This window comes from Pongo pygmaeus, chromosome 5, assembly GCF_028885625.2.
Source record: "Pongo pygmaeus isolate AG05252 chromosome 5, NHGRI_mPonPyg2-v2.0_pri, whole genome shotgun sequence".
Classification (NCBI taxonomy): domain Eukaryota; kingdom Metazoa; phylum Chordata; class Mammalia; order Primates; family Hominidae; genus Pongo; species Pongo pygmaeus.
The window spans coordinates 106479368-106506842 of NC_072378.2; the positions used below are offsets into that span (position 1 = coordinate 106479368).

The window sequence follows — 27475 nt, forward strand, 5'->3', positions numbered from 1 at the left end:
TGTCTCTTAGGTTATTTTCTTGGGGCCATTCTGTTATTCTCCTAAATTTTAAAGAATTCCAATGATAATAAAGCAGAAGTTCATGTCTAGCTTTATAACTATTTGTATTTTTCAATGAAATTGATATGTACCTTGAAAAAATGTTAACATGTCTGGAAATGACTACTCCTCATGTTCTTTATGTTGCAGTTGGGTTGCATATGAGAAGCCTGGATTTACAGGTCATCAGTATTTGCTAGAAGAAGGAGAATACAGGGACTGGAAAGCCTGGGGAGGTTACAATGGAGAGCTTCAGTCTTTACGACCTATATTAGGTGTAAGTAAAGGACAAGCTAATGGCTAATACTTGGTCTTCTTTGGATAATAAATGGCTAGCCTTTGAATTTTGATTTTTTTTTTCTCAATAGGATTTTTCAAATGCTCACATGATAATGTACAGTGAAAAAAACTTTGGATCCAAAGGTTCCAGTATTGATGTATTGGGAATTGTTGCTAATTTAAAGGAGACTGGATATGGAGTGAAGACACAGTCTATTAATGTACTGAGTGGAGTGTAAGTGAAATAATCCAATTGGAATTTTAAACATGGGTTTTACCTTGGTTTGTTTTAAACTGGTAAGAGTCTATCACAGAGTAGGCATTCAATACACAAATATCTCAACAGCTTAACATTAAATTAGTCATTTAATAGTTGCTGTCATGATATTTTCGTTAACTCTCTTTAAAAATCTTTCTCATACCATCTCTTCTTTTTGGGTAGGCTTTGGGTATCATGATAGAAATCTACAGATCTGCTTCCCTTGTCATTCTGCACAGAAAGATAGTGAATTTTTTAAATGATGGAGATCAAATAATGATAATAGTAATCTAACATAAACCTGAGGCTGGGTCAAAGTCCCATTAGATTTTCCTGGGGTCCTACACCTGTTCCAGTATATTTCTTCACTATTAGTTTGACATAAAAATAATTGTTCTATGTAAGTGGAGTTAGCAGTTGACTGTTTTATTAGTGGTAAAGCAAGTTTTTATTGAAAGATGTTTAGTCAAGATTCTTTGGGATGAAGTGACTGCAAGCCAAGCTAAATTGGCTCAAGGGAGTAAAATGGAACTTACTTGCTTAAGTAACTAAAAAGTCCTGGAGAAGATTTTGCTTCAGGCATGGCTGGATGCAGGGCATCAAACACTATCAGAACTTGGTCTCTGTGTCTTGACTGGGCTTTTTTCTGTGTTAACTTGACTTTAAGTAGGCCTTTTGCATTTGGTGGCCTGTGGCCACATTTAGCTTTTGTTCTCCTAACTCTTTTTTTTTTTTTTTTTTTTGAGGCAGAGTTTCACTCTGTCACCCAGGCTGGAGTACAGTGGCAACATCTTGGCCCACTGCAACCTCTGCCTCCAGGGCTTAAGCGATCCTCCTGCTTCAGCCTCTCAAGTAGTTGGGACCACAGATGTGTGCCACCAGGCCTGGCTAATTTTTGTATTTTTTTTTAGAGACAGGGTTTTGCCATGTTGCCCAGGCTGGTCTCAAACTCCTGAGCTCAGGTGATCCACCCGCCTTGGCCTCCCAAAGTGCTAGGATTACAGGCATGAGCCACCATGCCTGGCCCCAGCTCATTTCTTGCAGTGGAAAGAGCTTCTCTTTTTCTCACAAGTTCCATGTTTGACTTTGCTTTCCTAGGCTTGGGTCATGTGCACATGCCTGAACCAATCACTGTAGCCACAGAGATGGCCGTGTCTGGGCTACATGTCCATCTCCAGAGCTGAGATGTAGGGTCTATCCCATAGGAGCCACTTAGATATGAATGGGGTTGGTGGTTCCCCAGGGACATCAGAAAGAGTGGGGAGATAGATGCCAGATGGGCAAAAACAGCAGATGGCTGTTATAGGGAGTTACATAATTATTCTTATAATCCAGGCTAATGTCTATTCTAATTTGTTATAAGTGAGAGTATTCTCAAATAGTTACATGAAATAATGTGACATTGGTTATGCTGAAAGTGTTTGGTGTTAGGTTTTTGTTGTCATAGTGACATAGACTATTTGAATCATCCTAGCCTCAACCCCATTGTATCTCATGGGGCCTCCCACAATAGCCCTGGATATTTGAAATGTGTGTACAATGTACTAAAAGTTGATGAACATGCTTAACTTTTACTCTTAGTAAATAGAGTAAAAAAAACCTTGTTCAACAAGTTCTTGTCTAGGCCGTTGCATGTGGTGCCATTTTGGCAGAGCATCAGTGATTTCCGGGTATTCCATTCTTAGCAGGAAATGCCTACTCTTGGGTCCTATTCTGGAGCCCTAACATTTTAGAATCAGTAGCCTGTTTGCAAAAGCCAGAAGTCATCTGAAATATAAGCTACAAGGTATCTGAAATGTTGCTGGGGCTCTGCAGTATTTTAGATTGCCTTTAAAGCTAATTATTTAGGAGGAAAACATAGTGACCAACTTAGTCTGGTGAAACAGTTGTACATTTTGATACTCACCAGTTGTGTTGGTTCTATTAGTCAGAGCCTAGTCATCCACCCTGGCAGAGGAAGCAAAAGGATGCTGGGTAGAATGAATTCCCTTAGGTATTTTGTAGATGATGCTATTAACACAGGTAGAATTATTGTGCCTTGAGCCAATCTCCTTTCCTTTTTAACCCAGGCCTTGCTTACTTGAAATCAGTTTCCTTTATAAAGTGCTGCTATTATGTGTTTCTATTTTTAGTCATTTCTAATTGCATTTCCCGGCTTAAGCTTTTTTTTTTTCTGGCTGTAGCAGTTAAGTTTTGGTAGAAGAGGGAAGTTGAAGGGAGCTACATACACATACATGGACACACACACACACACATACCCCCCACTTCCTTTGAAATTCTTTGCATATGGAGGGCTTTTGTATTTACCAGGGCCAGGTGCTTCCTCATATTTTGTTCAATTTGTCATTTGACAAGTATTTATTGAGGTCTATTATGTGCAAAGCATTGTATTATGTCCTCAAAGAAGTTATGGTATTTATGTAAAACATAATTATTGCTACAAAAGAGGTACAGATTAAATGCTCTGGGAATCCACAGCAGAGAGAGATTAATTTCCAGTCTGGACACAGGGAAGGAAGACTTTGTGGAGGAGGTGGCATTGGAATTAGGCCTGTGGGATAGGATAGGAAGGCTGAGATGAGCCAAGATGATGGAGGAGGACTACCTATTCACTTTTAATAGTTTCAAAGAAAAATTATTGTATTTTAATGGCTTTATTTTTATTGGCAATTAAGTATTTTAGCTTGGTTCTTTATTTCTTAGTATGGCATGCATTGTCAGAAAAAAACTCTTCTGAAGTTCTTGTTCCATGGAGCCTCCCAGGAGGCTCACCATCACATGGTTACTACATCCCCTGGGCAGTAAACTCATCATTAGTCCTGAAACAGAGAACAGCCTTCAGGAAGGGTGCCCATGACACCAGCAACTGAGGTTTTTAGGAACTGCATTTGATTCTTACTGGAAATGTCGAAAGAAACTCCCTGCTTATCAGTTTCTAGTTCTATGCTATATTCTTGCTCAAATAGTGGAAACTGGGCTAGTTTTTTAAAACTAGGAGCAAAATGAAATATTTCTGGTATTCAGATGAAAACGAAAAGTGTTGTTGTTTTAAATTCTTTGTCCTTTGGCCTTCCACGGAAGGGCAGGTTTACCCTGCTGCCCTTATCTTCTGAGCAGTTATTCCACCAGGCTGGGACCTGCTAGTACTTGTGTACATGCCTTTTCCCTGTCTCCCCACCAGTCTTTAAACAGAGGAGTGTTGATTCATGTGTATAGAATACATCTGGACAAGGACAGGGAGGGATTTTCTTAAGAGCCCCAAGTGTAAGTTGTAAGTAGACTCTCGGATCATAGAGCAGAGAATCTCAGATCTGGGTTTTGCGGCTTCTCCCCTCCCCCACTCCCCCCTATTCATGGGTGATTCATCAGGTATCTTAGAGGGAAAACAACACTACTGTCAGTTCAAGTAACATCTTAATAAATTGTTTTCCGGCTTCAGCTTCAGTGAATTAGAGATAGGCTTAGCTGGGTGTTGGGTATTTACTTACAAGTAGTTTAGTTTCATAGGAAAATACAGTACCCATACTTGTTAGTGAAAAGAATAGAGTATTGGCTAAAGCTGCTTCCAGGGCTGCCCTCTCTCCTTGGCATTCAGCCTCCCGCCTCACTGTCTTTTTTCCCTCCAAACCTTGAAGTCAAACAGAAAGGCCTTTAACCCTCTGATCTCTCTACTTGTTACGGACTCGGAGCCCTGGTGAGAACCCTTTTTTTGATGTGGCTCTACTTCTTTAATTGTTCGCTGTTTTTTTGAGTCCTAGTGTTTGTAACGTAGATTTTCTTTTTTTTTAAATTTTATTATTATTATTCTTTAACTTTTAGGGTACATGTGCACAATGTGCAGGTTAGTTACATATGTATACATGCGCCATGTTGGTGTGCTGTACCCATTAACTCGTCATTTAGCATTAGGTATATCTCCTAATGCTATCCCTCCCCCCTCCCCCCACCCCACAACAGTCCCTGGTGTGTGATGTTCCCCTTCCTGTGTCCATGTGTTCTCATTGTTCAATTCCCACCTATGAGTGAGAACATGTGGCGTTTGGTTTTTTGTCCTTGAGATAGTTTGCTGAGAATGATGGTTTCCAGTTTCATCCATGTCCCTGCAAAGGACACAAACTCATCATTTTTTATGGCTGCATAGTATTCCATGGTGTATATGTGCCACATTTTCTTAATCCAGTCACGTAGATTTTCTTGATGTGCAGACACTCCTCCCACATAGCAGTGCTCCCTGCTCTGGCTTTACTGTTGCTTCCTTTCATGCTGGGGGTAAAGCCTGAGGCCCTGTGGGCGGAGGCAGCACATGCGGGTACCCGTGTGCTGTACAGCATCACCTGGTCAGCCCGGGGACCTTGGCCCACTCTCCTACTTACACTTGAAAATACGAACTTTCACAAAGGTTAAGTGAGTTCTTCAAAGTTATCTGAAAGTCAATGTCATGGCCACAGGTGGAGCCAGGTCTCCTATCTCCTCACCTCTCAATGATAAAGAATAGGTTTTTAGGCCGGGAACAGTGCTTACGCCTGTAATCCTAGCACTTTAGGAGGCTGAGGTGGGTGGATCACTTGAAGTCGGGAGTTTGAGACCAGCCTGGCCAACATGGTGAAATCCTGACTCTACTAAAAAAAATAAAAAATAAATAAAAATAAAGAAAGAACAGGTTTTAAAAATTGCTAGTGAGGTTCTGAAATCGGGGGATGGCGGGTGGTAGGGGGCTGTATTTCCTGAAAGACTGAGTGGTGCATATAGCAGCTTCTCCATTTGGATGGCCGGGAGTGAGTGCACAGATGTTGGCTGTCATTAGCTACTTCTCACTGGAGATTTTGGCAGTGTTCTTTTTTCCTTGATGGCTGTTCATATTCTAGTAATTACTGTACTTGAGTTTTTGTTTAAATCAGCCCTTTGGATAGTAAAATCATAATCTGCCCTAATTATAAAGTATGTGGACTGTTTTAGGCATGGTTTACTACAACAGTAAATGAAAGGGAACTTTCCAGGGCACATGGCAGGTTGGGTCACAAAGCAAGGAGAGCCTGCTGGGCCTCAGGACAGGTAGGTTCAGTCACGTTCTAGCCAATAGTCGATTGTGTCACCCTGGACAAGTCATTTCCCATTCAAAACAAATACCAACAAATACTTCCATGTGATGCTTCTTACCCATCTGTGGGCTTTGGAGGACAGAGATTTTATCTTTTTCATCTTTGTATGTCTAGTGCCAGTCTAGTTCCTGGTACCTGGTAAATGAATTAACTTACTGTGTCTTAGGTTTTTCCCATCTGTAAAATGGGAACACCAATACCTCCCTAGGAGATTAAATGTGATAACAGATGTGGAAACATTTTGCAAAGTTCTGATCACCCTACATAATACATACATAGATATTATTCCTTTAAGCTTTGAGAGGATCATGAGAGTGATGAATTAGTTGAAAAGATACTTAATGTCTTCAATATAATGGTATTAAGTATCTCTTTAATATAACAGAACTGAAAAACCTTTTCCTTTCAAAGACTTTATCTTTGCATAGGAAATAGCATCATTAAATTGGTTTTGTTGATTTTCCTGTGGGTGTAGATCACTTAAAAGAGAAAAAACATTCCAAGAGAGATTTATTTTTAGTATTTCTGTGAGTTTGCTCAATTTTGTTTATTTAATTTTTACATATTTATGTGATATGGGAAACCCTGTTGGAAACAATCTTTTAGTTCTGTTCTGCATTTTTAAAAGCATTTCTTCTGTTAACTTCTTTTTCAGTGTGGTTTGTTGTGTAATAGACACAGCTTCCTAAGATTTTTCTGCAAAAATATTTTAAGGGTGAGAATGAAAGGACTTATTGACTGCTTATTAAAAGAACTAGGTTCCTCTTGAAAGTCCTGTATGTTTTGTTTCCTTAGAATACAATTAGGAAAAAAAAGCACAGAGAAGTATTGCCTTTGTAGCTTTCTCAAGTAATAGTATTTGATAAGCAAGAACACCAAAAAGTTCATGTCAAGATACTCTTACGCATACCATTTCTTTTGCATTAAATTTTTTTTCAACTCTTATTTTAGATTCAGGGGGTACATGTGCAGGTTTGTTACATGGGCATATTGCATGATTTGCTGAAGTTTGGGGTACGGTTGAACCTGTCAACCAGGTAGTGAGCATAGTATGCAATAGGTAGTTTTTCAAACCCCCCTCCCTCCCGCCCCCTTGTGTAGTCCCTAGGGCCTATTTTTTTTCATCTTTATGTTCATGCATAACCAATGTTTAGCTCCCATTTCTGAGCAAGAACATCATAAGTATTTGGTATTTTATTTTCTGTTTGTGTTAATTTGCTTAGGATAGTGGCCTCCAGTTGCATCCAAGTTGCTGCAAAGGACTTGATTTCATTCTTTTTTATGGCTGTATAGTATTCCATGGTTTATATGTACCACATTTTCTCTATCCAATCCACCATTGATCAATGAACACCTAGGTTGATTCCACATCTTGATACTGCAAATAGTGCAGCAGTAAACAAGACACGTGCAAGTATCTTTTTGGCAGAATAATTCGTTTTCCCCTGGGTATATACCCAGTAATGGGATTGCTGGGTTGAATACTAGTTCTGTCTTTAGTTCTTTGAGAAATCTTCAAACTGCTTTCCACAGCGGCTAAACTAATTTACATTCCCACCAGCAGTGTATAAGTGTTCCCTTTTCTCTGCTGGCTTACCATTTTGATTTGTGCTATAGACAAACCCATCTGCTTCTAAAGGTTAATGGAGAATCAGAAAAATTAAAATTTCAATTGGCAAAACAAATGAAAGTTTCTGTATAATACATAGTTATCCAAATATGTGATCGTTTTATATGTAAAGTATGAACTCCAACAAGTTATTGCTTTTGTTTCTTAGATGGGTAGCCTATGAAAATCCTGACTTCACAGGAGAACAGTATATACTGGATAAAGGATTTTATACCAGTTTTGAGGACTGGGGAGGCAAAAATTGTAAGATCTCTTCTGTTCAACCTATATGTTTGGTAAGGAGTTATATTTTTGTATGAGAATATTTAACTGAATTCTGGATTTCCTTAATGTGTGTTACTGGTTCATGTAATGGTAATTGCTATGGAAAATATTCTGAGTTTATTTTTAGCAGTAATTGCTAATAATCTAGAAGAAAAAACTTTTTCAATGTGTTTGTTCTATTCATTTCCTTTTCTCCTTCCTTTAAAAATTTTTAGGATTCTTTCACTGGCCCAAGGAGACGAAATCAGGTAACTTTAAAAATATTCTTTTATATTAATATATGAGGGGCCTTCCATTGAAAAGCTGAACTTATGTTTCAAATGTCAGATATTTGGGGCCGGGTGTGGTGCCTCACGCCTGTAATTCCAGCACTTTGGGAGGCCAAGGCAGGCGGATCACTTGAGCTCAGGAGTTCAAGACCAGCCTGACCAACATGGGGAAACCCTGTCTCTACTAAAAAGACAAAAATTAGCTGGGTGTGGTGGCTTGTGTCTATAAGCTCAGCTACTCAGGAGGCTGAGGCAGGAGAATTGCTTGAACCCCAGGAGGCAGATGTTGGAGTGAACCGAGATCGCACCACTGCACTCCAGCCTGGATGACAGAGACTGTCTCAAAAAAAAAAAAAAAAAAGAATCAGACATTTGGGACATTTTGTTAGTTTTACTCATTTTCATGCCTGAAAGCATAATTGTATTTAAAAAATAAGATTTAAGTTTACTTTAATGGTTAATTGACAGTACTGACCCATGTCTAAATAATTCTTATAAAATGCTCTTATTGTATAAAGCTGAATTCTATATCATTACATTGACTCAGTTTATATTAATACATTGAGATTAATATTTCAAATAATAGCATCTAGTTATTGTGATGGTAAAATGAATTTTCATATTTGCTGTGTCGACACTAGACATTTTTTATGGTCTCACTCAAGCTTTCTGAATGCTGATTCTTAACACCAACTGAAGTGAACATTTGTTATTTAGGCCTTTTAATGGAAGTGTTCACAGAGCCATAATTATAGAGGAAAAACACCACTATAGCCTCCTTTATTGGCATTTACAGGATTCTGATAAGTCAGCAAGTATCTTCCATTGAGAAGGAAGGAAACTACACTATGTCTTTCCAAAATACTGTTTGTAGTTAATGTTAGAACTGATGAACAATGATTTCTGGCCACAATAAAGCTTTAAAATGCCTCACAGCTTCACAACAGGGTGTTCTATAGAAAGTTACCTCTGTTGTTGTATTTTACTTTGATGTCTCTGAATTAAATAAATAGTCATGAATGGTGCAGCTAACATGTTTCTAATTGACCATGAATGTAGACATGGAAAATTAAAGGATTTATAAAATTCATACCAGTTTACTGTAACAAAAGTCAACAGGTCATGTTTAGGTCATCATTTCAAAGGCTAAATTAGTTAATGTGTTTAGGAAAATAATTTTATGTGTTTCTGTTTACTTTTTCAAAGATTCACTTGTTTTCAGAACCACAGTTTCAAGGTCACAGTCAAAGTTTTGAAGAAACAACAAGTCAAATTGATGATTCATTGTCTACCAAGTCTTGCAGAGTTTCAGGAGGCAGGTAAGTAAAACAATGGCCTGGCAGAGCTGAATCACTGAGTAAAACAGAATTCACACATCAGCAAGTATTTAGTGATGCCTGTTAGGTGCTTGGCACTAAGTGAAACACCATGAGTCCAATGGTGTGCTTCGCCACATCTGAGTACCAGACGCCAGAGGAGACGGGCTTTGGGTTTGTTGGAGAAGCTGAAGATCATCTCATTGTGTAATGGAATTCACAGCAGGTTCTTTACTCTGTATGTCTTTCCATCATCTAGAAAGGGGGAGTTGGGCTCTAGTTAATCCAAGGTACCTCCCAAGGTGGATTGTTTAAAGGACAGGATCGGCACTCTGCATTAACAGGAAGGTAGAAAGTGCACGCTGGAGTGGAGCTGGTGGACACGCGAATCAGGGAGCACACCAGTCCGGCTTGCTGGGAGGGCTTTGTACTGGGAGGAGAAGCAAAGCTGAGCACACTGAGTTTAGATGGCTTCCACGGGAAACACAAGACTCAGGGCAAAGGCAATGGGCTCAAAGTGCCATGCTGAAACAATCCTTGTACAAAAGCTTCAAGGAGAGGGGAGAGCCCAAGGTCAGGGAAACTCGGTCAGGAAAGCCTTGGAGCAATCTGTGCAAGAGGTGTTGAGGATTTAAGTCTCTTAATAATAGTAGTAATAGTGCCTTTAATTATGTGGTTCTTTATGGTTGAAATAATGCTATCCTATCCTCTAGTATTGCACAGCAAAAAAAGCACTGACTTTGCACTCAAATACATAGATGGAGGCCAGGTGCAGTGGCTCATGCCTGTAATCCCAACACTTAGGGAGGCCGAGGCAGGCAGATCACTTCAGGTCAGGAGATCGAGACCAGCCTGGCCATCATGGCAAAACCCTGTCTTTACTAAAAATACAAAAATTAGCCAGGCATGGTGACACACGTGTAATCCCAGCTACTTGGGAGGCTGAGGCAGGAGAATTGCTTGAACCCGGGAGGCAGAGGTTGCAGTAAGTTGAGATCATAGCACTGCACTCTAGCCTGGGCAACAGAGCAAGACTCTGTCTCAGGAAAAAACAAAAAAAGCAAATACATAGATGGACAGTAAAGCTTCCTAGTTTGTTGGACATACTGCTACCACATCCCTACTCCTCTTTATCCCCTGCCTGCTTCATTTATTACCACCAGTCCTGCGCATGTTGAAAATTACCTGTCTCAGCTCACTAGAGTATTAACTTCAGGAGAGCAGGGACTTTGGTTCTCTGCTGTATCCCCAGCAATAGAAAAGTACCTGACACACAATCCTCAAAAGGCATTTGTTGGGTTAAAAACAACAACAGGGCTGGGCGCGGTGACTCACACCTGTAATCCCAGCACTTTGGGAGGCTGAGGCGGGCGGATCACGAGGTCAGGATTTCGAGACCAGCCTGGCCAATATGGTGAAAGCCAGTCTCTACTAAAAATACAAAAATTAGCCAGGTGTGGTGGCATGCACCTGTAGTCCCAGCTACTCAGGAGGATGAGGCAGAAGAATTGCTTGAACCTGGGAGGCGGAGGTTGCAGTGAGCCAAGATCATGCCACTGCACTCCAGCCTGGGTGACAGAGTGAGATTCTGTCCCCCTGCCACCAAAAGAAAAGAAAAAGGAAAAAAAAAAAACTTCTAGGGAAGCATGGCACATCACCATTTTATGAATAATGTTCATACCAGAGAGGCTAAGTGACTTGTCTAAGTCAATATAGTATTTTGACTCCTGGCCCAGTGCAGAGGTATTAGAAATGAGGATAGAGGAGTGTGCGAGAAATTTTGGAAGGAAATCAATAGACCAAATCAATAGGCCTTGGTGATTAACTAGTCACAAAGCTTGAAGAAGGATTATTCAAAGAGGACTTGAGGGCTTGAAGCTCCACTGGCTGGGCAAAGGTGGCACCCATGAGAAGAGCAAGGAAGGCTGGAGGCTGGGGAAGTCAGAAAGAATGTGGAGAAAGTTTATTTCCCAAATGCAAAGTTAACTGACTTATTATGAATATTAATTTGCCACAAGCAGAAATGCAATAAATATATCCAAATATTTTTGAAGAAAGAACTCTGTTTGCCACAAGCATTGTGTTTATTTTATAGCAGGCCACCTCTAAAAATCAGACTTCTTGAATAGGAGTGCTCAAGTTGCATACTCTGTGCATGTGTGTGGTTTTTCCCATTGTAGCTGGGTTGTATATGATGGAGAAAATTTCACTGGTAATCAATACGTGTTGGAAGAAGGCCATTATCCTTGTCTGTCTGCAATGGGATGCCCGCCTGGAGCAACTTTCAAGTCTCTTCGTTTTATAGATGTTGTAAGTATGTCATTGTGAATAGTGTTGCAGAAATGTATGCCTCACATAGCTGATGGTCAGAGTGAGGTAACCAGCCGGTAGAACCTGCTCTTAAAGTAAGTTAAGGGCTTGGAGATGGAACTGTCCATTTGGCTCTGTGTACATCTAGTTTATTGATTCTAACTGGTACATGTTTTCCACCACCCTGTTTTACTCACTTAATCCTCATATGCATATCCCTACGAACCTGTGTGGGAGTCTCTTGGGACTATATATTAGGAGTAGAATTACTGGATTTCACATATAAGAACAGGCAGTTTCATTCAGTACTGCCAGATCCCACCACTTGAGACTCCCACTAGCAGTACACATTGTTGCCATTACTGAATATTCTCTTGTTCTAATTTTTGTCAACTTGATAGAATGAGCAGAAAGCATTATGTCATTGTTGGGTTAATTTGTATTTCACTATTAGTGAGGCTGGTATCTCTTATTTATAATTTGCATTTTCTATTCAGCCAATTGTGTATTGTATCCTTTGCAATTTGGCTTCCTCTATCTTTGGTTGTTATTATTGAAGAAATTCCTTATAGGTTTTTAGTCTATTATTATTCTGTATTTTAGAGATTTGCAACCAAATGACTTCTCCCAGTTTGTTACTATGTGCTAATCCAGATTATAGTGCCCTCTTTTGGACGGAAATCTTTCAGTTTGGTGTAGTGGAAGTAACATTCAATAGAACAAAACTGCAAGACCGTGTTCAGATATTAAAGTCTGGAAGTATCGGTCGTTTCTGACATTTTTATTAGTTTTTGGTAACTGCTTTCTCATAAAAAGCTTTAAACACACGTAGTTGCTCATTTTAGTTTTAAAGGTAGGAAGAACATATGTGAGTTGGTTTTCATCTCATCCCTGCCTGCCTGTTTAAATAGCAAAAATGCTACTGAGACATGAAAATAGTCACAATGAAACAAGAAATGAGGTAGTAAGGTTCATTAGCTTACAAGTAATGAAATAAGACTTTGTTATTCTGCCTAGAATTCTAAAAACTACCTACAAGTATATACTTGAAAATTTCAATGCCTTCCCTCAACCAGAACTTGGCATATATGCTCACAGCACTCTGAGGATATAGATGACATCTTTTTATGTTTTAATTGTGAGGAAATGAATGTTTTACCCATATGAAGACTACATATCTTTGTGACTTAATACTTCAAAATTATTTAATTGCTTTTTAATACTAAAGTGTTTAGAACATTTTTGGGCATGCCATCTCAAAAGTGCAATAAAAGTGCAAAGTAGTAATACTACTATAATTTTTGTCTTCTTTCCTCTGTGTATGTTTTATATAAACTAATTCCTAGACCATACAAACTACTTCTACACACTAACATGCTCTGTTTACTGATGGACAAAATCTTTTTTTTACAAGTCAGGACACATCCACATAAATGAAGCAGTAAGGTACCGCACGCTTTCCACAAACTTTAAGCAGGATAGGGAAAAAAATTGTAATCCCCACATGCTTTTTTTTTTTTAAATGGAGTCTCACTCAGTTGCCCAGGCTGGAGTACAGTGGCGTGATCTTGACTCACGGCAACCTCCGCCTCCCAGGTGCAAGTGATTCTCTAGTCTCTCACTCAGCCTCCAAAGTAACTGGGATTACAAGCATGCACCACCACACCCAGCTAATTTTGTTTGTTTCTTTGTTTTTTTGTTTTTGTATTTTTAGTAGAGATGGGATTTCACCCTGTTGGCCAGGCTGATCTCAAACTCCTGACCTCAAGGGATCCACCCACCTCAGCCTCCCAAAGTGCTGGCATGACAGATGTGAGCCACCATGCCCAGCCTCCCACATTCTTTTTAATGCATCATTTATGATCTTAGCAGTATCATCATTAGAGATTAATGTAGAATCAAAAGTGTCTATAATTTGAAAAAACAGGCATAAGCTGCCAACTTTTCATTTTGCCGAACAGTGAACATTTGTGCTGTTGTCCTCTTTAAAATGATTGACAGTTTGAACATAGAGCTTCCATCCTGTTTTTTTTCTCTCCTCCTGACAATGATTCCTACAGGAAAGTTTGGGAGCATGAGTATACAGAATCATTGTCTTAGTGATGAACAGAAAAAAAAAAAAAAGACATTTAAAAATACATACAAGAGGAAAGTTCCCTGATTAGGCAATACCACTGTACACTAAGCGACTAAACATCAGATGCCACAGCCCTCTGACCCTCAACATTTATGTCCATGACTTTCCAGCCCCTCCTTGTCCCAGTGAAAATGACTAAGTCAAAAATAAATGCCATCAGAAATGTTGATATTCCCAGCATATACCCATTTCTCTTTTTTTTTTCCTGTTTTACAAACTATTTATATTTACCTGCCTTCCTATGCAATGGAGAAACTAACTGCCCCTCTGTGCTTTCTCTCTAGCTTGGAGTATACAAACATCCAGGTTCCCTTGGAAAAGGAGTTTATGGAAAGGCCAAATCTAGCAGATTTTTTGTGCTTTGTCCTTGTAACAAGATGATTTTCACATAAGTTTGAATGATTAACAAAGATGAATAACAACATTGTTTTTGTTCCTCAACAGGAATTTTCTGAACCAACAATTATTCTCTTTGAAAGAGAAGACTTCAAAGGAAAAAAGATTGAACTTAATGCAGAAACTGTCAATCTCCGATCCCTGGGATTCAGCACGCAAATACGCTCTGTTCAGGTTATTGGTGGCATGTGAGTTACCTACTTGTTGACTCAATAAAATAGATCATTTTAAAAATCAAGTTTGGGCTGGGCACAGTGGCTCACGCCTGTACTCCCAACACTTTAGGAGGCCGAAGTAGAAGGATCATTTGAATCCAGGGGTTCAAGAAAATCCTGGGCAACAAAGTGAGACACCATCTCTACCAAAAATTTAAAAATTAGCCAGGTGTCGTGGCACATGCCTGTGGTCTCAGCTACATAGGAGGCTAAGGCCGAAGGATGACTTGAGCACAGTAGGTTGAGGCTGCAGTAAGCCGTGTTCACGCCACTGTACTCTAGTCTGAGTGACAGAGCAAGACCCTGTCTTCATTAAAAAAAAAAAAAATTGATCAGATTTCTCCCTCTCTTATATTATCTTAAACTAATTGACATATACCCTCTCTTTCTGTAAGGGTTAATAATTATGCACCTTTGTAGAACACTTTTCCACTGGGAAGTCATATGTAAAGCATCTTTTATTTCATTATCCAGATTTTAGTTTATTTAAGGTAAGGACTTTGTCTTTAACACCTCTCATTGTCTAGCAAGTAAGAAAGAGCTGACTTTACTTATCCCTTTAAAAAAGAGCAAGTCCTCTGATTTTGGAGCTCAGGGTTGAGATTTTCCTTTAACTGGGAATGACTGGCAGATGTTATACAAATGATTAAAGGTCAACTTGGAAAGATTTTTTCACTTCAACTTCGAATACTTTTGAATAAGATATAAAAATGAATGAGTACCATCAATGTAATACATGTTTTTAGAAAGTATTTTTCTTTTATTCACAAAAACAATAGGTATGGTCTACCTGTGTACAACAGATGTTGGGGTGGACTACATCTATTTAAAAAATCATCAGGCCGAGCTGGGCGCGGTGGCTCCTGCCTGTAATCCCAGCACTTTGGGAGGGCAAGGCGGGTGGATCACCTGAGATCAGGAGTTCAGGACCAGCCTGGCCAACATGGTGAAACCCCGTCTCTACTAAAAAATACAAAAATTAGCCAGGTGTGGTGATGGGCCCCTGTAATCCCAGCTACTCGGGAGGCTGAGGCAGGAGAACCACTTGAACCCGGGAGGCGGAGGTTGCAGTGAGCTGAGATCACACCAGTGCACTCCAGCCTGGGTGACAAGAGTGAAACTCCATCCAAAAAAAAACAGAAAATAAAAAAATATCACAGAAGCTGGGCGCAGTGACTCACGTCTGTAACCCTAGCACTTTGGGAGGTCAAAGCGGGCAGATCACTGGAACCCAGCAGGTCCAGACAAGTCTGAGCAACATGTTGAAACCCTGTCTCTATTGAAAACACAAAAATTAGCCAGGTGTGGTGGTGCGCGCCTGTAGTCCCAGCTACTCAGGAGGCTGAGGTGGGAAATCACTTGAGTCTGGGAGGTTGAGGCTGCAGTGAGCTGTGATCGTGCCACTGCCCTTCAGCCTGGGCAACAGAGTGAGACCTACCTGGAAAAAAAAATTATAGAATATTAGGGTGGTAGAGTTATGGGTGATTTTTTTGCAGTAGGTTTTAATATTTTGTTTTTATGATAAGATGACTAAAATGATAAAATTTTATCCAGGATTTAAGTTCCAGGATTAAAAGTAGAGTGCATTCTTCCTTGATATAATATGCAACAGAGGAGGGCGCTGGGCTGCTTCCACGCCAGTCTGCGCTTAAACCCATACTTCCTCAGGTGTGCAGCAGTAGCATCTGAGCGGAAGGGAACTGAGTATCTTAGCAGTTTTTTAGATTTAACAAAGATTACTCTCATTGCAGACAAAAGTTATTATTTAACCCTATTTAGCACCTACTAAGAGCTTTGGAAATATTAACAACTTAAAGATCCATTATTACAACTGAAGCAATTTTATGAATAGTTCCCAGGAAGAACTGAGGAATCCACTAAAAGACAGTATTTCATTGCTTTATGGAGGAAAAAACTTACCTATTTCTCTTCAAGAATGGAATTTTTTGGCATAAGTACTCATGTAACAAAAATTTGCTATTTGTGAAGAAATTACTTCTTTTAAGTGTTCTAGAAAAGATCTTCATTTTTCCCCCAATGTATGTTAAAAGTATATAGTTCAGTCTAGAAATGGAAAGCATTCTAAAAATAAATGCAATTGGGGTCCACTGTCAAATGAAAATTGCCACTTACTGTGGTTATTTTTGTTTTCAGATGGGTTACTTATGAATATGGCAGTTACAGAGGGCGACAGTTCCTATTGTCACCTGCAGAAGTACCTAATTGGTATGAATTCAGTGGCTGTCGCCAAATAGGTTCTCTACGACCTTTTGTTCAGGTATTTTCTTCTTCTCCATGCTCTGTATAGACTCTCCTCTGAAATTTTTTTGTAAATACAATCCAACTTTTTATCCAATTTTTTTATTCAAAGTTTAATAATTGGCCTCACCCCATAAACTCCTTCCCCGCCCCAATAATCTGGGCTCAGTTTCTGGTGCTAAGAGGTGTGGCTGCTTCAGAATGCCATCAAACTGAACATCAAACGCAGTTATCCACAGGCAGGCACCCTGCCTCAGGCGCTTTGACATTTTGTCAAACTCTTCTCATTGAGAAAATCTAAAACCTCTGAGACTCTTGAGTATGGTAATTACCCTTAATCCATATCTCACTTTGGATTCTTCCTGATATTCATGTTTGTTCAGTGCTTCCAGCAGCACATCTGGTATAACGACTGCTGGGGGTTTTGTCTTCTAGAAGCGAATTTATTTCAGACTTCGAAACAAAGCAACAGGGTTATTCATGTCAACCAATGGAAACTTAGAGGATCTGAAGCTTCTGAGGATACAGGTCATGGAGGATGTCGGGGCCGATGATCAGATTTGGATCTATCAAGAAGGATGCATCAAATGCAGGGTGAGCTTTAGGATTCCACGGGGGCCTGTGATGCCTTTGCTAGGAGGTGACTCATCCTTTCATATGCTTTTGATCTTTTCTTCAAGGAGTTGCAATTTCACAATTCCTGGAGTACTTTCAGAAATGAATTTGTTTTTTTCATGATAGTATATCCTAGCTCTGATAGAACCAGTCTAGGAACTTAAAATTAAAGGTAAATATAGCACTGATCCAAGATAGAATATTTATTTCTATGCTTGACTTTTATATAGTAGTAGAAAAAGGAAGTGTTTGTTATTCTTCCCTTTTTCCTTAATGTAACTGTTACAGAAACAAACTATAAGCTCCAGCCCTGTCAACAAAAATCACTCTTGGTTTGTTTGTTTTGGGGAAATCCACAGAATGGGATGAAGGGTAAAGAGATCCCTCTGTGTGCTACACAGTCCATTTCCTAAGTGTCATACGGTAAATTGGAAAATGGCCCATGTCCCTCCTGCATCATTCCTACTATTAAAGACACTTAAAAGCTGACTGTAGTAAGATGTTTATGAAAGAAGCTCATGCTTCTATGGTAGATAAAACCTTTTTACTCCTTGATTTTATGAGCTTGACCGTTGGCTCCTGATTTTCTTAAAAAAAAAAAAAGAAAGAAAAAAACCTGGTGCCCTATGAGTCAGCAGAAGAACACAGCCTTGCGAAAAGGAGTACAACTCGTTAATTGGGTCTGTTGTGCTGGAGGGGGAATTCTTTCAGTAAACAGAAATACTGTTTGGACATGCATAGAAGAACTAGCAGGAGGAACAGAAGTAGTTGTAATATGGAATCATGAAAAGAAGCTTTCTGCCTTTAATTGTCTTAAACAATCCAAGAAAATGGTGCCTTTCAGCAGTTATTTCTAACAGACATTTCAGTGATGTTATTTAACAACTTTGAATTCAATAGGTCAATGAGAAAAAGTCTCCTAGATTATCACAGTGCTTTCATCTCAGTATAGAATAATATACTTTAATTTAGTTTTTTTAGACGGAGTCTTGCTCTGTCTCCAGGCTGGAGTGCAGTGGCACGATCTCGGCTCACTTCAACCTCTACCTTCTGGGTTCACGCGATTCTCCTGCCTCAGCCTCTTGAGTAGCTGGGACTACAGGCGTGTGCCACCACGCCCAGCTAACTTTTTTGTATTTTTAGTAGAGACAGGGTTTCACCATGTTGGCCAGGATGGTCTCCATCTCCTGACCTCGTGATCCACCTGCCTTGGCCTCCCAAAGTGCTGGGATTACAGGCGTAAGCCACTGCGCCTGGCCTACAATAATACACTTTTAACAGGCACTTTTATAGCAACATTGTTTTGTTTTTGTGTTGGAGACAGAGTCTAGTTCTGTTGCCCAGGCTGGAGTGTAGTGGTGCGATCACAGCTCACTGTAGCTTCGACTTCCTGGGCTCAAGGGATCCTTCCACCTCAGCCTCCTGAGTAGCTGGGTCCCACAAGTGCATGCCACTACACCTGGATAATTTTTTAAACTTTTCTGTAGAGATAGGGTCTCACAAGTGATCCTCTCACCCTGGCCTCCCAAAGTGTTGGGATTACAGTTGTGAGCCACTGTACCTGGCCAGTAACTTTTGTTAATGGCATGTGAACATGACTGTCATACATTATTTATATATTAAGGGTAGATTCACTTCAGGGAAGGGCTCATAAAATCTTTGCATTAAAATACCCTCTAGTGAGTCTGCATTTTTCTGTTTTCATAGCTGGAAAGCATGCCTGTTTAGAAAATTTTAATTCTCATGAAGGAAAGACAAATGCTAATAAATGCAATTCCGAGTTTTAAAATGATAAAATGCCCTTTAGCCACCCAGTGCTACAAAATTAGAGGTGCAGTCATATACTGGAAGGTCAGGCCAAGCAGAGGTGGAGATGTCAGAGGGCGATATAGTTACGGAACCTGCCTGGGATCATGGTCACTTATGACGGGGAAAAATATGATGGGCAGTTCTAATGTTATGAGGCTTTCCCTACTAGTAAGGTAGTCTTGCAAAGGGCAAAAGTCTCTTACGATGCACAAACATTGAGATTTTTCCATCATTCGTGTCATCTGAAATAAACAGCATAAATATTTATTGTCCAATTCTAGTTGGCTAAGAGCTGAACTGCCTCATGTAGGGTAAATGAAGCTAGGAACTAAGATAATTTTAAAGCTCAATGTAACCAGAGAAATAATTGCTATGAGACTTTACAGCTGGATAAATATTTAAGATATCTTGTCTTTTCCACTGAGCAGATAGCAGAAGACTGCTGCCTGACGATTGTGGGCAGCCTGGTAACATCTGGCTCCAAGCTAGGCCTGGCCCTGGACCAGAATGCTGACAGCCAGTTCTGGAGCTTGAAGTCCGATGGCAGGATTTATAGCAAGTTGAAGCCAAATTTAGTTTTAGATATCAAAGGTAAGGGTCACTTGCTTTATTTTCTTTATTGTAATGTGTATGTCTTTTAGTTAAGGAAAAATCTATTCATAACTTTTGAAAATGATGAATGTATTATTAGTAGTAACAGTAAGAGAGCCCCTACTGTGTGCCAGCTGCTGTGCTAACCACTTTCAGTACAGCATCTCCTGTCATCTTCACAGCCACCCTACGAGGTCTACATTATCCCCTCTCTCTCTTCTCTTCTCCCCAGTTTTACAGACCAAAAAAAAAAAAAAACAAAACCAACAAAAACACCCCAGAAGCTCAAAGGGGTTGGCCAGTTTGACCACAATCTCACAGCTGTAACTGCTGAACCAGAATCTGGCCATAGGCTGACTTCAAACATTTATTTTATTATAATAGTGTTAGGCTAAAAATCACAAGCTGAAAGGCCATGATTGCACTTAGTTCAGTAGAGTTGATGAGTCTCATGTATACACGTGACCTTTCATTGAAAAGATCTAAGATCTCAAAAGAATTAACACAGCCTACAGGATTTCAATGCAACATGTGTTCAATGAAGCTAATAGGGAGTGAATTGATGGTGCTTGGGGGAGAATAAATTTAGGGTGGTGGTCCTCAAACTTTATTTGCATCAGAATCACCTGGAGGGTGGGTTAAAATAGACAGTGGGGCCACATCCTCAGAGACTGAGTCTGTAGGTCTGGGGTGGGGCCTGAGAATTCCTTTTCTAACAAGTTCCCAGGTGTTGCCAATGCTGCTGGTCTGAGGCCCACACCCGGAGAACCACTGATGGTCATTTTAAAATAACATAAGAATGACCTAACCTCTGTGTGGGAACTCAGTGAACTAGTGTGTTGCTATTGACAGGCGCAGATGGTGTGTTCATGTCATCTGGGGTAATTCTGCTTTAAATTAATGGGCACTTTTTTATTCCCTATCAGGAAAGTCAGCACAATTGTGTTTTGTAAATTTAGCGAACTGGTGATAATGTAACCATACTACATACTCCATTAATTTTTTTTAATTTTTATGAGTATATTACATACTCTATTTTAAATCATCACTACAAAATGACTCAATTTTACTTTAATCAGGGATTTAGGCCAATGCTGTCATTAAAGTTTATGATGTAGGGGGTAAAGAGCCGGGCGCCATGGCTCATGCCTGTAATCCCAGCACTTTGGGAGGCCCTGGTGGGCGGATCATGAGGTCAGGAGATCGAGACCATCCTGGCTAACATGGTGAAACCCCGTCTCTACTAAAAAATACAAAAAAATTAGCTGGGTGTGGTGGTGGGCACCTGTAGTCCCAGCTATTTGGGAGGCTGAGGCAGGAGAATCGCGTCAACCTGGGAGGCAGAGGTTGCACTGAGTCGAGATTGTGCCACTGCACTCCAGCCTGGGCGACAGGGCAAGACTTCGTCTCCAAAGAAAAAAAAAAAAAAAAAAGTTGTAGGGATAAAGAAAGTGCTGTGATCTGATTTTTAAAAAACAACTTTTCTGGATAATGGAGAATGAATCTGGACATTTTCATCAGGGGCTTTGGTAACTGTATGGGGAGCAAAAGTGGCTGTCACTTCTGAATGATCTCCAGGTAGGTAGCTTGGCCAACACACTTAAAACAGTGGACTTAGCATCACACAGAATCTGAGAAGTTGGAAAGATGCTCAGAGGCAAACAATGCCTTTGCCTTCATTAAAGGGGGCACTTAGGGAACACAAACTAAGCACTGCAACTACAGGCTGGATGGAGACCACAAAGATCATACAAAATGTAAGCAGTACCCTTGGATATAAGAAAATAAATGCAATATTCAGAAACCGAACAGTAACATATAGTACAGCTCCCTCACCTTACATTTGGTACAACAACAGATTTGTCAATATGTAGACAGGTGAAATACTCATTTTATAGATAATCAACGTGAGGTTCAAACTAGTTAAGAGTTACGCAGATCTTTCTTTATTCTTATTTTGATAAACTTTATTGCACTAGAGTGCTTCAGTGTTGACAAGAGTTTCAAAATCTCCAGAGACACCAAAGAAATGTGACTCAATTGGAAAAAAATTGAGTTTTTGAGGCAATGTTAGGAAAAGAAGGGTATTTAGTTCTCAAAGGAAATCTGACCAAACCTTCCTGGTTTTTTTACAAATGTGATCTGCTTCCTATGTCCAGGGTGGACAACACTATAATCCTTAGCTAGAGCTTTCTTCTCTTATTCTTTCAACATGTATTCACGGGGTACACACTATGTGGCAGGCTCGGTGCTAGACACGGAGGGCACCAGAGTGGAAAAAAAAAAAAAGCCTCCTCCTTGGCTTCAGACACTTTACATTCTAGATGCGCTAGGCACACAGGATGTCGCTGACTTGTTACATTAGCAGCGGACCAGAAGGAAGGACACCTGACTCCTTGTCTTGGCTCTGACATGAACTGTGGGACTCTAGGTTTCTTAAGACTTCTTTTTAAAGCTCCAGAGCCCCTTCCTAAATGACACTATATAAATTACTCAAGTGCCTGCTGAGTAAGCATAATGTCCTGTATATTTGTGAAATCTCAGTATCTAGTACGGTAGCAACAACAGTCTTTTTTTTTTTTTTTTTTTTGAGACGGAGTCTCACTGTGTTGCCCAGGCTGGAGTGCAATGACGATCTCGGCTCACTGCAACCTCCGCCTCCTGGGTTCAAGCGATTCTCCTGCCTCAGCCTCCTGAGTAGCTGGGATTACAGGCGCCTGCCACCAGGCCCGGCTAGCTACAGCAGTCTTAATTCCTTGTTAAACTGAATTTAATTTTCTCAGACTGGGAGAATGGTGCCATCTTGTGGACATGAGAGAGCAGCGCCGCACGTCCCACACCCCATGCAAAGGAAAATATAAACACTTCTCTTCTCGTTGGTGTACTTACTAGCAGACCATGATTTCCATTAGCTACAACTACTGAACCATTTGTTATCTATTAAAATTGCCCTAAGAGTTATTAGATCACGCATCTGTCTTCTAGCTCATCTCCTTGTGTTTGGGAAATGAGTTCTTTTGGTAGACATTCATGTATTATTCCAGACCACATACCTTGTAACAACAGTGGAAGCTGATTCATGTTCACTTTAAAAAACATGAAGTCTGCACAATTTAAATACTTTCCAAAGGCAAGAGAATGAATCAAATTATTTCTCAAGAACTTTCTAGTCTTCATGATTCTGGCTGAATTTATATGAAAGTATTTTAAGATACTTTTAAAATACAAAAGATACTCTTAAAAATACAAAAAGTATTTTAACATACTATAATGAAGAATGAAAAGAGACATTGTGACTTTAATACTTCCTGAAATTTCAGTGGAGTATGCTGTGTGTGTCTCTGTCTCGGCAGAGTGTAGGGTTTCCTGGTAGTTTTTTTCCCTACTGCTACAAACTTATACATACAGGCCCAAAGCGCCTTACCCTTGTATTCTATAGTACATCTAGCAATACATCTAGCTGTGTAGAGGCTGTAGATTATCAAAGATGATAAATCAGTGTCTCACAAGAGGAGAAGAGACAATTTCCTTCCTCAACTATAATACCTAGATTTATTGTGTAAATTCTCAAACTTTTTTCCTATTTTGTAAATGCTTCAAAGGCAAAAAGAATGTTTATTTCTTCTTGATCCAAGAAGGAAGCATGCTTTCAATACCAGTCACTCCCTGCATCACAATGTACAGATTTTTACTTTGATGGGGTCTTTGTTGATACATCCTTGGTGCTGAGGTTTATGCTAAAAAAAGATAAGCCATCTGAAGGGATCTTTATTCTACACTGGAAAAAAAAATCAGATAACCCTTTTGTTAATGGTACTTCTCCAAAGAAAGGAGCCATGAGGCTGTTTTTAGCACTAAAGTATCTGAAACATCCAGTAAGCACCTTTGGAAAATCTTACAAACATTCTGGTGACAGGGAGTTAGAGAGTTCATGATAGTTTTACAATACAATGGTACTCAGCATCTTAAATGCTATGAAGTTTTATCCACCAACTGAGTCCCCAGTAGTGACAATGCCACCCTGTCCCTTTACGTACTTCCGGGTGTCATCCAAACCTCCCCTTTGACCTAATACAGCCCATTTTCATTGTTCATGCAAACGCTGTTCCCCGATAACCATTCCTCCCACCTTTCCACCACTGCCAGGACTGCCTGCTCTTTCCTTGCTGGTGTCTCGAATCCACCATCTCACCACCAAATATATGTTAGTCTCTTTACTCCTTTTCCCTTCTCTCGAGTTTTCCCAGTTCCCTTGAATTTCAGACATTGTAAGAGTGACCGTGGACTAGCTCTTAAGAACTGCGTAGAAAAAGGAGCCCGTGAGGTGGGATGTCCTGTGTGAAGGTGCTGGTGCCCCAATGGTGGGATCTGGACAGATTCACCCATGGCAGGTTGACCCTCTCATCCCACAGGGGCTCAGGCTTCCCTCCCTGCCTTGCCTCCTTGAGGCCTGCAGTTCTACACCTTGTTTACTTGCTTACTTTTGCTGTACTGGTGTTAGGGGAATTGTGTCTGCTATAGACCCTTCACCATGGGCACACTGATCTTTTATTATTTTCCTTTCTTTTAGGGGGCACACAGTATGATCAAAATCACATTATCCTCAACACTGTCAGCAAAGAGAAGTTTACACAAGTGTGGGAAGCCATGGTCCTATATACCTGAACAAAGAAGGAAGAAGAATCTTCTGGAGGTCCTTCCAGCCACCTTATTTCTTAAAAAGGACAATGCTGATGGAAGACCAAACTGGAAAGTGGATCGACTCCTCCTTCATTGATTCTAAATTCAACCTTAAATCATGCTGCCATGACTCAGAGAACTTACTCATCGTTTCAAAAGACTATCATAGCTTTAAACCAATAATTTGTCCTCCTTTCATTTCTTGCCTTTCATTTTTGGTAGCTGCTTAAACAGGTTGCCTAATTAGCAGCTTTTGGGTGATTTTGTAAAATGTTATAGCAAGACTTCAAGACTGCGTACATTTTAAATTATTTCCAAAGATAGTGACAGGAGAGAACTGGAACAAATTTACCAACTTTGTGGACCTACAAAGCCCTTACACTTTAAAGGGTAAGATAAAGGCTTAAGTTTGAAAGGTAGAGAACTGTTTAGCATCTGAGAAGAAATACTTTATTAGGCCTGTAATTTTGGTTCTTGGCCTTAAACACTTTCTGGAACCTTTAAATATGCTGCATAGCACAGTGGGAAAGCCTTAGGTATTCACACATTTAAGGAACTCTAAACAAAATACTATTTTCCTTTAGTTCATATTAAAAACTAATACATTTTAAAAATTTAATGTCAAAGTCTAGTAACATTTGTTTGTTAGTAGGATTTGAATTATTATTTTTTGAGACAGGGTCTCAGGCTGGAGTGCAGTGGCACAATCATGGCTCACTGCAGCCTCTACCTCCCCAGGCTCAGGTGATCCTCCCACCTCAGCCTCCCATGTAGCTGGGACTATAGGCACACACCACCAAGCCCAGCCAATTTTTTTTTTTTTTTTTTTTTTTTGGAGAGATGATGGGGTTTCATCACGTTGCCCAGGCTGATCTCGAACTTCTGGGCTCAAGCAATTCGCTCGCCTCAGCCTCCCAAAATGCTGGGATTACAGGCCTGAGCCACTGCGCCCAGCCAAGATTTGAATTATTTTAACTCATCCATGGGCTGCCCTAGAATGTCACAAATGAGTGTTGTTTAATGCCTCTCTTATAGCTACTAGAACACTATTATGACCTAATTTATGAGCCATCCTTACTCATCTACAAGTGCTGAAGCAATGTTACATACTTTTTTGCTAAACTGATTTTCTAGCCTAATTTCTTGCCCTCCTATCCACCTGCATCTGCACATGGCCTGCATGGGGCTGCCTTCCCTGCAGTGTTCTACAGCCATGCTTCCGGGTACAGCTGTTGGTGGACAGCCTCAAGTCTTGGGGGCACTATAGCCACTAAACGAGGTGTGAAAGGCTCAAGAGGATGACCAGCAATTAATTATCCCCAGAAAGTGAAGGAAAAGAGACCTTTAGGGATGTTGCTGGTCAAGTCTTGGAACTCATGATTTGACCAGAGTCAAATCAATCTTCAAGCAATCTTGGAACCCTCAACTGCAGTAAGCATTTCAAGAATGCAAACAAACAGTTTAACAACTGACAAGACACCAGCCCATACGCTGCTCTTCAAACAGTGGGTTCTAGCTTTGAACAAAAGTGCTAAACATTTCCTTGAATATATTCTTCCTCTTTTTGTCCTCATCATTCAATACTGGTGCTCTTGTCACAGGTAGAACAACTTGTTTCTTTTCCATCTATTCAAGTGCGTTTCTAATTCTAAAATGCTGATCTTCTCTGGAGTCTATGGTAGGCAATTATGGTCACTGGAATAGTTTATCTTGTTTTAAAATATTATTGGCGCATGTACAACAGCATCCAACATATCTGTCTTGTTCCTAGATGTATAGCTCTGATTTTAGGCCTTTTGTGCATACCATTACAATATGGTGGGGTAAGACATTCTACAGTAGCCTGTGCTGAACTGATCTCTTAAATAAACTTGCTTCTGGTTAACTATGTTGATGAAATCTGAAAGTCCATTCAGTAGCCCTCATCTAACCCTTCAAAGACAGTCAGCTAGCAGATTAGAAACAAATGTCTGATTAGGATGAAGCAGGTTTGAGGGGTGCTGGTATAATAATAGCAAGAAAGTTTTGCTGACCACTCTCTTTCCAAACTCCATAGTTTCTGAGTGGAAATGAGGATGAGTGAGGTCCTGGCTCAAGTATTTTACTCCCACTACCAGCTGGGAGCCCTCCAGGAAAAGAGCTGAGGCTGCTCCAGATGGAAGTCAAGAGCAGCTGGTATTTACACCTGGAAAATCAGATTTTTTTTTTTCTTTTGCAATAACTCGGTAGTAAGACCAGACCAGCAATTCTAGAGAAAAGCCTATATCTAACATATGTGCTACCAAACGAGTGTCTAACAGGAATAAACCAAGCAGAAATCTCAAAACAGGTCTACATCAAAAGTTACAAGCAAGCATTTCAGGTGCAATACTGAGGATGAGTATATTAGGAAGTAAAAACACTTACCATTAATGAATATTCAAAAGTGCACACTGCAATGGATTGACTGGAGAGATATCTAAATGTAAACATTTGACATCAAAGTGGCAAGCTCTGGGCTCCATTGGAAGGCTGCAATTTCCATGGAAAAGCCCTCAGAGAAACATGTTTCAATTGCCGAAACAGGCCTAATCCTTATGCAAGATGTAAGGGTTTTAAAAAGTTAGAAACTCTGCCCTCACCTTTCAATATTAAGAGCATAAACAAATGAATCACCAGCCAGATTTTTCTATATGACACTAAGAGATTTAGAACTTTAAAAGCTGTGGTGACCACACTATGGTGGAGGAACAAAAAAGGAAACCTTGGCCAGCTGGAAAGGTGCTCAGTGATGAATTCAAGAAAGAACCAGCTTTAAATTATCTCTTCATGCCAACATCCATCCATACACTGAAAGTTTTAGTATTGTACATTAAGACGATCAGGCCCAGCAGGGTGGTTCACGCCTGTGATCCTAGAACTTTGGGAGACTGACGTGGTGGATCACTTCAGCCCAGGAGTTTGAGACCAGCCTGGGCAATATGGCGAAACCGTCTCTACTAAAAATACAAAAAATTAGCTAGGTGTGGTGGTGCATACCTGTAGTCCCAGCTACTTGAGAGGCTGAAGCAGGAGAATCGCTTAAGGTCAAGGCTGCAGTGAGCTGTGATTGTGCCACTGCACTCCAGCCTGGGTGACACAGCGAGACCCTGTCTCTAAAACAAAAAAGACAATAAAGTAGTTTAAGCTAGTAAAATAGAAGGTGCCACAGCAACCTGCAAAGCCAGTGTGAAGGAACAGCTTGAAAAAACCTGGAATTTCTACTGACTACAGACAAATCCAAGTGCTGATATTTTTATATCAATTACTGGCCAAAATGGTGTGTTTAT

At 40.1% G+C, this 27475-nt stretch overlaps 2 protein-coding genes across 4 annotated transcripts in view; one reads left to right on the forward strand and one right to left on the reverse strand.

The window, feature by feature from the left end:
* Window positions 1-26052, forward strand: part of CRYBG1 (crystallin beta-gamma domain containing 1) — a 210078-nt gene extending 184026 nt beyond the window's left edge. The window contains exons 12-22 of the mRNA XM_054489955.2: window positions 190-316; window positions 408-553; window positions 7455-7581; window positions 7786-7818; window positions 9046-9158; window positions 11336-11465; window positions 14047-14186; window positions 16368-16491; window positions 16908-17066; window positions 19325-19487; window positions 24058-26052. Of these exons, the coding sequence (XP_054345930.1) occupies window positions 190-316; window positions 408-553; window positions 7455-7581; window positions 7786-7818; window positions 9046-9158; window positions 11336-11465; window positions 14047-14186; window positions 16368-16491; window positions 16908-17066; window positions 19325-19487; window positions 24058-24152 (1357 nt within the window). The 3' untranslated portion in view covers window positions 24153-26052. The remainder of the gene's footprint in view (window positions 1-189; window positions 317-407; window positions 554-7454; window positions 7582-7785; window positions 7819-9045; window positions 9159-11335; window positions 11466-14046; window positions 14187-16367; window positions 16492-16907; window positions 17067-19324; window positions 19488-24057) is intronic.
* RTN4IP1 (reticulon 4 interacting protein 1) overlaps window positions 14952-27475 on the reverse strand; it is a 68727-nt gene continuing 56203 nt past the window's right edge. Inside the window, exons 10-11 of one of the 3 annotated variants that reach the window (XM_063666478.1) lie at window positions 27186-27301; window positions 14952-15651 (exon numbers count right to left, since the gene is read on the reverse strand). In XM_063666478.1, coding sequence (XP_063522548.1) covers window positions 15648-15651; window positions 27186-27301 — 120 coding nt within the window. In that variant the 3' untranslated portion in view covers window positions 14952-15647. Of the gene's footprint in view, window positions 15652-25016; window positions 27302-27475 lie in introns of those variants that run through there. The other 2 variants (XM_063666480.1, XM_063666477.1) reach the window with 2 other exon arrangements.